Below are 13226 nucleotides of genomic sequence, written 5' to 3' on the forward strand. Positions count from 1 at the left end.
CAAACAGTTACACGAGCTTGTTTCAGCGCAAGCAGCAATGCTTACCAGTCACCATCAGCAGCTGTGTAAGCTCACCTCAATCACGGAAGAACTCTTTAAATCCGTGCAGCCAAACCCGCAGGTATCTCCGAAGGGGGTTTCCACAAACAACTCAGCCTGCAGCACAACGCACTCTACAGCCGTTGTTAATCCTCGACTCTCACTTCCAGAGAAGTTTGACAGATCACCCAGTAAGTGTCGAGGATTTCTTTTACAATGTGAGCTTTTTCTGTTTCAACTACCTCTAATGTATCCCAATGATGAAGCTCGTGTTTCCTTCATTGTATCACTGCTGTCAGGAAAAGCACTAGACTGGGCTACAGCAGTTTGGAGTCGTGAGAACATTTTAAAGTGTTCCTTGTCTCACTTCCTAGCTTGTTTACAGGAAGTTTTTGAGCATTCTGAGGGTGGTAAGGACACGGGAGAACTTCTATTGATTTTAAAACAGGGGAAGAAGTCTGCTGCTGAGTTCGCCTTATCCTTCCGCACGCTAGCAGTGCAAACTGTATGGGTGGAGGACATATTAAAGCTGTTGTTCTGTCAGGGGTTAAATCCTGAACTTCCAACTGAACTAGTGTGTCGTGATGAGGGGAGATCTCTTGATGAATGCATCAAACTCGCCATTTGCTGGACAACCTGATCAAAGTCCATGGTCCATTCAATTCTCTACAGTCACTTCACTTTGACATCATTGCAACCAGTCATCACTGGAGTCCATGCAAGTGGGTCATTCCTCTCTCTCCTCCAAGGAACGATGACGCCGTCTCCGAGAGAGATTATGTATCTACTGCGGACAGTCAGGACATTTACTGGCTGCCTGCCCAACTCATCCCCCTAGGAAGGGGGACGCGGCAGTGAGTTTAGAACTTTCAAACTTAATTCGTATTGAACAGTTTGAACTTTCTGTCACATTGCATGTTCTAAATAGTGAACATCAATTGTCTGCCATTGTAGATTCAGGGGCTGCAGGTAACTTTATTGACCTGGCTCTCGCCACGAATCTAAAACTGACTTTTGTCCCTTGTGTCCCTCCTTTACACGTCTCAGTGCTAGACGGACGACCCCTGGACTCTGGCAAGATTCAACAGATCACTCAAACCATTCGTCTTCAAGTTGGACTCTTTCATCATGAAGAAATTCAGTTCCTAGTCACTCACTCTCCTAAGAACCCGATTGTTCTTGGCCTGCCATGGCTGAGACTTCACAACCCTGAGATCTCCTGGAGAGATGGACAAATCACTCGTTGGAGTACTTCCAGTTTCCAGTCTTGCCTCAACCTTCCTGAACCCATCTCTCTCCCTCCTGTAAGCACCACAACGATCCTCCCTAAAAAGGAGATTTCGATCCTACCACAATGTTATTCAGATCTCCAGGAGGCATTCAGCAAATCAAAGGCTACACAACTTCCTCCTCACTGTTCCTGTGACTGTGCCATTGACTTTCTGCCAGGCTCCTCTCCTCCACACGGAGGGATATACCCCTTATCTGAGCCTGAGACTAAAGTTATGGAGGAGTACATTTCGGAATCCATGGAAAAAGGATTCATTCGACCATCCACTTCTCCTGCTTTCTTCTTCGTAGGAAATAAGGACGGGGGTCTTCTTCCATGCATTGACTACCAAGGCCTGAACTCATTCACCATCAAGTATTGCTATTCCCTCCCTCTGGTACCAGCAGTGTTAGAGCAGTTACGATGCGCCAAGATCTACACCAAACTGGATCTCCGTAACGCCTACAATTTAATCCGAATCCAGGAGGGGGATGAATGGAAGACAGCCTTTTCTACACACACTGGCCACTATGAATACCAGGTAATGCCTTTTGGACTTTCCAACAGTCCATCTGTCTTCCAAGCCTTTGTGAATGACATATTTTGCAATATCATTGGCAAATGGGTTATAATCTATATTGATGACATTCTGATATACTCTTCTTCCCTTGATGAGCACGTTCAACACGTCAGAGAACTGCTCAACCACCTCATCCAACATCAACTGTATGCCAAGATGGAGAAATGTGAGTTTCAACAGTCTACCATCTCTTTCCTGGGGTATGTCATCTCCCCCGAGGGGGTCACCATGGACTCTTCCAAGGTACAAGCCGTGCTGCAGTGGCCACTACTTGTGTCAGTCAAAGAACTACAGCGCTTGCTTGGTTTTGCCTACTTCTACAGACGATTCATCCGAGGTTTCAGCTCGGTGGCTGACCCGCTCACCTCATTGCTCCGTGGTAAAGCCCAGAAACTAAACTGGACACCTCCTGCTCGTCAAGCCTTCGATGACCTTAAACGACGCTTCACTACAGCCCCCATTCTCCATCATCCGGACCCCACTCGACCCTTCGTGCTGGAAGTAGATGCCTCAGATTCAGGAGTTGGTGCGGTACTCTCCCAACGACAAGGATCTCCTGCTAAACTCCTTCTACTCACGCAAGTTATCTGCTGCTGAGAGAAACTACGATGTTGGCAACCGAGAACTCTTAGCCATGAATGTGGCTTTCGAGGAGTGGAGACATTGGCTAGAGGGAGCTCGTCATCCTTTTCTGATAATCATGGATCATCGCAACCTGGAATACATTCAGTCTGCTAAACGCTTAAATCCTCGTCAGGCTTGATGGTCCCTCTTCTTCTCCAGGTTCGATTTCACCATCATCTTTCGACCTGGCTCCAAGAACACCAAAGCTGACGCCCTGTCCTGCATTTATGGGTCCACTACTGGCAACAACTCTGTGACTTCCATTATCCCACCTACTCTCATTGTCACTCCCGTACAATGGGACATAATGGCAGACATCACCTAAGCTCAGAACCAAGAACCCATTCCCGCTGACTGCCCTCCAGATAAGGTCTTTGTTCCTAGCTCCTTACGCAACAGAGTTCTTCAGTGGGTTCATGACTCGGCCTGCTTGGGACATCCAGGCGCTCAAGCTATTTGCAGGTTAGTGCAAAACTGGTTTTGGTGGGAGAACCTAGTGACTGAGGTCGCTGATTATGTAAAGAACTGCAATGTGTGCGCCACCTTTAAATCTATTCGACAGCTCACGTCTGGTCTCCTTCAGCCTCTACCTGCCCCTCAACATCCTTGGTATCATATCGCAGTGGATTTCATCATGGATATACCAACTCTCAGGGTTTCACTACCATCTTAACTGTGGTGGACCACTTCTCTAAGGCCTGTAGATTCATCCCTCTGCCCAAGCTCCCTTCAGCTATGGAATGTGCTGAGAACCTGTTCCAGTACTTCTTCCACTTTTATGGACTACCTGAAGGCATTGTCTCTGACCGTGGCCCCCAATTCACCTCCCGAGTCTGGTCTGCATTCTTCAAACTGCTCAACGTCAATGCGAGTCTAACCTCTGGTTACCACCCTCAATCCAATGGTCAAGCTGAACATCTAAATCAGGACCTTGGTAAATTCCTCTGGGCCTGCTGTCAAGTCAACCAGCACAACTGGAGCCATTTCATTCCCTGAGCAGAATATGCTCAAAACTCACTGTTCAATCCAGCCACTGGAACCACACCTTTCAAGTGCATCCTAGGTTTTCAACCCCCACTCTTTCCCTGGTCCGGGGAGCCATCCGATGTACCTGCAGTCGACGACTGGATGCAGCGCAGCGAGGCTATCTGGGATCAAGCTCACCTCCACTTACAGCATACCATTCACCGACAGAGAGAACAGGCCAGTCTCCAACAGCGCCCTGGCCCCAACTATGCTCCAGGACAATGGGTTTGGCTATCTACCCAAGATCTTTGTCTGCGACTCCTGTGCAAGAAACTAAGTCCCAGGTATGTTGGCCCTTTCAAGATTCTTTGTCAAATCAAATCCTGTATCTTTCAAACTTCAGCTCCCTGCTAATTACCGTGTTTCCCTCACCTTTCATGTTTCCCTGCTCAAACCCACGGCGCCTCCGAGAGAGGAGGGCCCTCAAAATTCCCAGAGACCCCTTCAATTCCTCATTGATGGAGAGGAAGCCTTTCGGGTACACAAGCTCCTGGACTCTCGATGCCGGGGTCGGACGCTTCAATACTTGGTTGACTGGGAGGGCTACGGCCCTGAGGAGTGTTCCTGGATGAACTCTGAGGACATTCTAGACCCTGTTCTCATTGCTGAATTCCACCACAATAAACATTATTATTATTGACTTTTAAAATTTTAAATACAACAGTTATATATTTCAATTGTGCACCTTTAACTTTAAAACCCTCTGGCTTTTATTTTGACATTCTAAACTCTCCAGGAAGTCCTGTATGTGTCTGTTTGTTAGCAAGTTCACAGTAGTTTAATTTACTTCTTATTCAAATTCTGGTAAAATGCACCTCCGGCGCCGTTCTAAATGCATATTATAAGTGAACCGAACTATTGAGCATCTACATCTGAGATGTTGTTTGTGAGTAGCGCTCAAATGTTGCGCAACGCATGAAGGCTAAAAATAGCTGCGAGTGTGTGTGTGTAAACAGAGCAGCGCCATTCAATAACGCGCTGGCGCTGCATGTGCATATTATATATTTACTTATTAAACACAGCCTTTTGTGATTCACAGAGCTATCGCATGTCTTCAAGTGGCTTTGAATAAAATGCATGAGTCATAAGAACTACTTCAGTGGTGTTTTTATGGTTCTTTTATGTCATTTTTGGAGTTGACAGGAACGAACATGACTAACACACAGTATCGGATTTGGATCGGGCTCGTCGGACCGATTCCCGATCCATCTAAAAATGTCAGTATCGGAGCCAATACTGATCCTACTGCTAAGCTGTTCCAAATGGCTGTTAGCATGTTGCTATGTGGTTGCTAAAGTGTACTGAGTTGTTGTAAGCAAGTTGCTGTGTGGTTGCTAAAGTGTTCTGATTGGTTGTTAGCATGTTGCAATGTGGTAGCTAAGGTGTATTGAGTGGTTGTTAGCTAGTTGCTGTATGGATGCTACGGCGTTCCGTCCTTTATGAAAATTGAGAGTTCATGTCAAATTTGCCGCAAATTCGCCACTGATAATTTTCTAATGCAAATGAGCTTTGCGACAAATTGTCCATTGTTGCTAAAGGTTTGCTGGAGGTTCACCACCACTGGCAAAGAGCTGCAAACTTCTGGCAAACATATGCAACGAATCAAAAGCTCATTTGCATGTGAAAATAACAAGCGGCAAATTTGCTGAAAATTTGCTGCAAGTTTGCAGCTAGTTTAGATTTATTGTAAGCAAGGGTGTTCTAGATGGCTGCCGGAGCATTTCTATTCGGTTTCTAAGAAGTTCTGAGTGGTTGTTAGCATGTAGCTATGTGGCTGCCAAGGTGTATTGAGTCATTGTTAGCACATTGCTTTGTGGTTGCTAAGGTGTTCTGATTGGTTGTTTGCATGTTGCAATGTGGTAGCTAAGGTGTATTGAGTGGTTTTTAACATGTTGTTATGTGGTTGCTAAGGTGTTCTGATTGGTTGTTTGCATGTTGCAATACGGTAGCTAAGGTGTACTGAGTGGTTGTTAGCAAGTTGCTGTGTGGATGCTATGGCGTTCCACACTTACGAATTTGCCACAAACTTGCCATAAATTCACCACTGATAATTTTCACATACAAATGAGCTTTGCGGCAAATTGTCCATTGTTGCCAAAGGTGGCGAATCAAAAGCTCATTTGCATGTAAAAAATAACGAGCGGCAAATTTGCGGCTAGTTTGGATTTTTTTCAAGGGATGGCATTACTACCATGTTCTAGGTAGCTGCCGGAGCATTGCTATTTGGTTTCTAAGGAGTTCTAAGTGGTTGTTAGCGTGTTGCTATGTGGTTGCTAAGGTGTCCTAAATAGTTTCTTGGTGTTGGTAGGGTGTTGTGGTTGGCTACTAGGTGGTTGCTGTGACTTTTTTGCCTATTTTGTATGCCTTAAACACCTCTAATGATCCCATTGTCTAACATGTTTCACAAGAATAAATCATAATGGATAAAATGAACTTTTAAATAAATAATTTCCTTTTGAATAATCTGTTTCATTAAAAAATACTTCTGACTGATTATTTTTACCTGGCGGACAATACAATGGCAAAAAAACTCTTAGACTTACATAGACCTTTGACTTGGCAAGCAAACACCTAGCAACCAATCCATAACACCATAAAAATCACAGAGAACAACCTAACAATTTAATAGCAGCAAGCTAAAAACATTAAGAACACCTTAGTAACCGCATATTGATGCCCTGACATTGTGTTGACGAGTTTTGCATTGGCAAGCGTAACTTATGAATTTTCTGCTGTAATGATCTAGTGGGTTTGGCAGATCTCAGAATAGAATGGATACCTGGGCTAAGTGGGTACAGTTCATTGTCTCCTCCATAGGACAGGTTGCGGGTCAACACACGTGGGTCGATCTTTGGAGGAGAGGTGGCTGTGGGACAGAGAGAGAACCGCCTGCGGTACAAGTTCTCTTCTTTCATTGCGTCAGCCAGTCTATAACCCTGGAAGAGAAAAGAGGAATTTTAATATGGTAGCCTATGTAGCAGCATAAAAGCAAACACTTTTGCATTTTTTGAATAATAATTTAAGAAAAACATTATATGCTGTATTTATTAATCATTTTTCAGTTAAGGACATGGGATATGTTCTAAAAAGGGAGGTTTTGACAGCTTTAGCTCACTTTTGGGGATAATTTTGTTTTCAAATGGGCAAGTACACATACATACACACACACACACATGAATGGAAAACCCATTAATGCAGCAGTGTTATGCAGCTCTTGTCCTTAACAGAGGTAACATATAACCAGCAAGGGAAAGTGTATCCATGCCCACTTTGATGCAAACTGTTCCAGATTGCTTATGCAACATAAAAATTGATGCACTGGAAAAAGCAGCTGACAGAACAATCAAAGCAATAGGAGTGCAACAGGAGAACTGCATGCATTCTTTAATGAACTATTTGCATTCTTTATGCTAAAGTTTTAAATGTACAGTTTTAAAATTAAAGGTAACACTAATCAAATCAGGAAATCTAAGCAACATGGGTTTTAATGTGCAGAGCAAATGAATCAAGTTTCCAGCATCATTCCCTCTTATGAAACAGAGCTAAAAATAGTCTTTCTGCTGCAGTGAAGGGTTGATGGGGGTGTGGGAGTCACTGTCAATAAGGTGCACTGTTACAAAAAACCACTCTGCCTCCCCTTCTCTCACTAGAGTGCTGCAGGATACAGAAATCCCACCCTGCATGGACCAATCAGAGCCAGAGGCACGGCTGGAAGGCAGGAAATGAGGGATTCAATTGGCCAAGCATCTGCCTGCTGCTTGGTTTGCTCTGTTTACATGCACAGTCTTCCACCGATTATTGTTAATAAGCCAACATTTAAAAAAAAATATATTGAAGGTCATAAATGGTTTCAGAAAAAAAATGATCGGCACACAGATTTTTGACCATTACCCCGATTTCACATCGCTTGTAAACAACTATACTGGTGCTCTTACAAGCTTATACAATGTGTGCAAGTGTTGTGTGAATGACTGTTTACGTTTTGATATCAAATGCAGAGAATAACCCAATGATTTTAAATCTCATGTAAACACAATTTTGTTTACATGAGTTGTCGAATTTTCTGAATATGCTCAGTTTTGGTAGTTATCAACATAGTGGTGTGTATGGAAACACATTCAATGAGTGTTTGGGAAATAGTCATTATTTTTGCATTGACGTTTGGTGACTCTAATGGCACAGAAAATACACACTTCTCAATTGTTTCTCCTAGATAGCAATGAAATTTGTCGTAAAGCAAATGGAGACTTTTGTTTGAGTCTCTTGCTTTTAAGATTTTTTTCTTGTCATGTTCCTCAAATCATTCCCGAACAATGTGTGCAGTGAGGGAGGGCGCATTATCCCACTGAAAGAGGCCACTGCCATCATGGAATACCATTGCCATGAAGGGGAGTACCTGGCCTGCAATGATGTTTAGGTAGGTGGCATATGTCAAATTGACATCCACATGAATAACTGGACCCAGGGTTTCCAGCAGAACATTGCCCAGAGCATCACACTCCCTCCACTGGCTTGTCATCTTCCCACAGTGCATCCTGGTGCCATCACTTCCTCAGGTAAACGACACATGCGTACATGGCCGTCCACATTATGTAAAAGAATAAGGGACTCATAGGACCAGGTGACCTTCTTCCACTGCTCCAAGGTCCAATTCTGATGCTTGCGTGCCCACTGTAGGCACTTACGACAGTAGACAGGGTCATCATGGGCACTCTGAGCAGTCTGTGGCTATGCAGCCCCATACACAGCAGATGTAGGTGTATACACAGTGTGTTGTGACACATTCCTCCCGTAACCATCATTAAAATTTTCTTTTAAAGTGTTTCTGTGTTGTTATGATGGTAGCATCTTAATCCGGAAAAGCTGGTCACTACGGGACTCAAAGTGATAATTAAACGGAAAAAGGCTGCTATTTAATTAAATGAATATGTAGTCTGTATTTGTCTTGGGCTACAAATTGAATTAGCGCTTTGCTCACTTCCATCTGCTACAAACAATGTGTGCAAATCTCATGATGGTGTTTTCCGTGCAAGAGTCAAGGATCTCTAAAAGGTATGAGCACCGGCTTCACATATTCAGAAACACTCACATTTGAATACAAACTATATATTTATCTCATTAAATCACAGCTTTTGCGGTTAAATAATCTCACTAGGACAAAACGTGATTTTAATTTGTGCGCTAAATTTTTGTGAAATGACATTCGTACATCAGATGGTATTGGTTTTTGGTATCTGAGAATTTTTACAAGCACGAGTACAAGTACAAGAGTGTGGTATTGGAGCAGATTCTGATACCAGTATTGGTATCGGGACATACCTAGTTTGTAATTGTACTTTTTTCGTCATTTTTGGAGCTAAAACACCCCATCCCCATTCACTTTCAGGGAATAGAAAAGAACATTCAGGACATTAATTATAAAATATCTTAATTTCTGTTTCACAGAATTTTCTAGTAAACTATTCATTTAAATGAAAAATAACACTAAAGTCACCTGAGCTATGAAACATTAACCTTTGTGCAATTACATCTTCCTCTGCATAGCTCTAACATTAAGTAAAATCTTTCCCTGTGAACCTCTTTGTGTGTGGGATAAAGGCCTGACTGATGGACCATGGAGTGTTTCATGATCTCATAAAGCATTTCAAAATTTCATTTATTGGCACGACACTTTCTATATACCAAAATAGGCACGTCCAATAATGAGTATAATTTTAAATTTAACGAAATGCCACACTCAATTTTAGATTGAGATGTGCAGCCCATTAGTTGGAGCTAGAGTTCGAGAGATTCAGTAGTTTGATTTCTAATGAAAGTGCCAGGAAAATAATATACTGCTATAATTCATATAATAGCCTGCTCTTTCTCAGACAAGCAGTTCATTTCTTGTAATACTCTTGTAACCCTTGGTTCTAGCCAGACCAAGACTGAAGAGGCTAGTTTTATGTATACCTGATGCATGCAAACAGCATACAACAATTGTTTAGATGTTTCCAATCATAACTGGCAGCCATCGTGATGTTGATGAGAGTTTTTTGACCCTGCATGCCTCCTGCACTATGACCCACTCCAGTAATCTTTAAACAGAGTTGAGTAAATGAATAGTAGAAACACTAAACAGAAGAGCTGTAAGAGCGATGCCAAGCCACCACTGGGCAGAACTCCCTGGTGTCCTCCAGTAACCCGGCAAACTCTGATTTAAGCTCTGGCACCACACAGCAGTTTCAAAACACTCCCCACTGATCCCTACTATTTTACAAGAAAATAGCTCTTTATCCTGGCAGCTGACATCTTTAAATGCTTCTTAACAAAGCAAGCACAGAGACTAAATACCGAGAGGGGTTGACGCAGTTAGAACGGCTATGACAGCTGAATGGATCTCGGTTGAAAAGTACCAGGATGAAGTTATAGGGAGATCCTGAGAGTCATCTCACTACTGTAATTTTTAGTTTTGTTCTTTTTGGCATCATAAGTTTGTAGGTATATTGTTATTGGGACATATTAAATGGTTTATGAAAATCTTTCATGATTTTACAATAGTAGCACTAACTGTACAGTTGGAAACCGAAACTGAACTGTGGATGTGGCCTTTGACATCTGTTAACCAAGTGGGCATGGTTATGGGCAGGCCAAAGCCAATAATCAAAAGATGATCAAATATTGTATGATTAATCGGGCAAAAATATTGGTCTATCACAAGTTATAACTATATCCATGTATTTTTATGCGAATTTTGGGACTGCTACTGTAGCTGCCTCTTTTGTAGCCTTAAAGGTGCTATATGTAAGATTGACAACAAGAGTTTGAAATGGGTACTGCAGTCCAAATTCAAAATATTGGAGAGTTGTCTGCCCCGCCCCAGACTCGAAGCTCATGCGGGTTGCCAGAATGTTGACACGCAAATTAGCCAACTCAGCATCCGTTTTAAAGGATTTCTGGGCTTTAAGCTGTCTCCATCTTCCAAAGGCATCTCCAATATTTATCTTTGTTTTACTATGCCTCTGGTCAGATGGATTTTTAGATGGATGGCGAGGCTTTTTAGGTCGGGTGGAATCTGTTATCTCTGATCCAGTTCGTTTGCTGGCTTCCATGGCTGCAGCACGCAGTGTTGTTTGCCTGCAAACTTGTTCAAATCTGGCAACCCGGCAGTGTCGAAATACTATTGGTGAGTGGGCAGTGGGCGGGATCACACAGGCCAAAACATAAACAGAAATTCCGGCCCGGAATGGAAACTTCAAAGTAGAATACACTGGCTGTAGCATTGTTATCAGAGAAGCCAGTATTTCAACTTAGCATGTTTCCTAATTCTCTAATGACATATGGCAATTTTATGATTTAGTACAGTAAAAAATATTACATATAGCACCTTTAGCAAACTAATTTTAACCCCATATTGACACCAATCCAATATCCATTTGCTATGTGACATGATGCTCTTTGACAACCACCCAGTGTTTGGACGAACCTCACACCCACTGGCTCCAGCTAATCTCCACCCTTACTGGGGTTTTAATCCAACTTCTAGTACTAGATTTAAGGCCTGGCCAGATGACCTATTTACTAATGTTGGCACTACAGCAGCAGACAGAGGCATGGCCAATCTCACGAGACAAGGTCTTTTACATGCATCGCATGGTGACCTCATTTTCATCAGTCATACAAGGCTTTAGCTGCATGAGGTGCAACCAAAGCTTCCACTCAAGCAGAAAGAAACACACAGGACTGTGTAGATTTAGAGCGAAACATAAATAAAGGATGAAGACTTTGAGATGAACAAACAGGTTTAGTGGTTAGTTAAATGGTGACCAAGCCCCTGCTTCAACATTAAAGTCAACATGAAATCAAAATTAAAGGAATAGTTAATCCAAAAATGACAAATATTTTACTATTTATCACCAATGTAATTGTAAAACTGAATGGTGTTCCTTTGTCTGTGGAACAGAATGACAGAATTTTAATTTTTAGGTGAACTATTCCATTAATGTATGTTCCTGGACTTATTTGGCATGACTCATTGGTGCATATTATTCCAAGTAAAAAAAAATGCATGTCTTCATAATATGTTATCAAAATAATATCTTGGTCTGCCTCTGAAAATAATCTTTCGGCTACAAAACCTTACTTTTTCAACCCCTCGCCTCCAACGACCTGGCTCCATTCTGGAATTTAGCGCTCAGGTTTCCTGATCCAATCAATTCCAGATTGATAATATCAAGGCCTACCTTACATTTTTTTTTTTTCTTGCTGAATATCCTGTTTCACTCAAATACCGGAAGTAAAACAGTTTGCAAATGGCGTTTAAAGTTGACTTTAGCTTTAGCAAAAATAACACTGGCTTTTCTGTTGGATAAGCATGGGCGGAAACTACTGAAAACAACAGTCCAAGTTGTTGGGTAAAGATTCTAACCCATCATGATTTTTTAAATGGTTAAACTGGTTTCGGACATAACACCTGACACTGCTCCAGTAAAACCTTCATATTAGTTGTGCAAGCAAGGGATTGCAACAAATTAAAAGGAATAAATCACCCAATAATGACAATTATTTACTTTCCCTAATGTCAATCCAAACCCCTACTTTCTTCAATATAATAATAATTATAAAAAAACAATTTAAAGTTTAATTTTCACAGTTAAAAAAAAAAAAAAAAAGACTTTGCTTCAGAAGACTTTGCATCTATAACTATTACTGAGGTTTAATCATATTTTTGTCCTTTTTCTTTTTTGTCCTTAAAGTGACTAAATAATGAATTTTCATTTTTGGGCAAACTGTACCTTTAAGTTTGAGTAGCTGAGTCAAGGTTCTAAAGCCTTTTTAATGTCACCTAATGGAGACCAGGTTGGTATTTTCAGAGTCTCACATGGGAAAAGTCTAAAAACACTTGCTTCCCACTGAACAGTGTCTTTAAATAGATTGACAGCATGGCCCCTGTGCTTTCAGCTCCACTAACGATGTGTTCTGACTTGTGGGCGTCCATAACCAACAACAAGGTCAGTCAGGGTTAGCTTATACCCTCATCTACAAGCTGACAGTGCTCAGTCCTACTTTCTTGTTGGAGAAGCAGCAATTACGGTTCCTCGAGAGCCTTGATTGGGTGTTATTCAGGGACACAAGCACTAAAGGGACCAAGCAAATGTTGTTCTTGGAGGCCAGTGTAACCCTAATCGGCTGTGGCCACCCTGCCAAAGGGTGTAAAAAAATATATACCTTTAAGAAGCCTGGAAACAAAATCAGGTTTAAAAACTAATAATATACTGTATATTAAACCAAACCAAAAAGCACAAGCTCAAGGTGGGCAGTAACAAAGAAGTCCTGCCGAAATACCTGCTCATACATCTACCGTAATAAAATATTATAGCATAACATCTATTGGTTAACACATTTCTACATTATACTGTAGAGTGCAACATAAAAGGCAATGCGCAACACAAAAGGCAATATAACACCCAGCCCTACTCTGAAACCAAGATTTGTGAAACCAGGCAGCATTTTGAAACTAGGACTATTGTGGCCATAGGTGAGGCAGGGTGTAACGATGCTGGCTGCTGTTGGCAATGGCGAAGAGAACCCAAGTGCAGTTTATTTTCAAAGTGATAATCCAAAAAACCCTAACTACAAACGTGAAAGAAAACATGGACTTGACTATGGCTTGACTACAAAGTTACATTCAACATTTGACAATGGCAA

General features: G+C 41.9%; 1 protein-coding gene across 2 annotated transcripts in view; it reads right to left on the reverse strand.

Annotated features, from left to right (window-relative positions):
* Positions 1-13226, reverse strand: part of LOC127436187 (oxysterol-binding protein-related protein 5-like) — an 83434-nt gene that overhangs the window by 38088 nt on the left and 32120 nt on the right. For both annotated transcript variants that reach the window (XR_007896347.1, XM_051690188.1), the window contains exon 2: positions 6319-6475. Coding sequence is in view for 1 of the 2 variants with exons in the window: in XM_051690188.1 (XP_051546148.1) it covers positions 6319-6454 (136 nt within the window). In the remaining variant the exon portion in view is untranslated. The remainder of the gene's footprint in view (positions 1-6318; positions 6476-13226) is intronic.

This window comes from Myxocyprinus asiaticus, chromosome 46, assembly GCF_019703515.2.
Source record: "Myxocyprinus asiaticus isolate MX2 ecotype Aquarium Trade chromosome 46, UBuf_Myxa_2, whole genome shotgun sequence".
In the NCBI taxonomy this organism is placed as follows: domain Eukaryota; kingdom Metazoa; phylum Chordata; class Actinopteri; order Cypriniformes; family Catostomidae; genus Myxocyprinus; species Myxocyprinus asiaticus.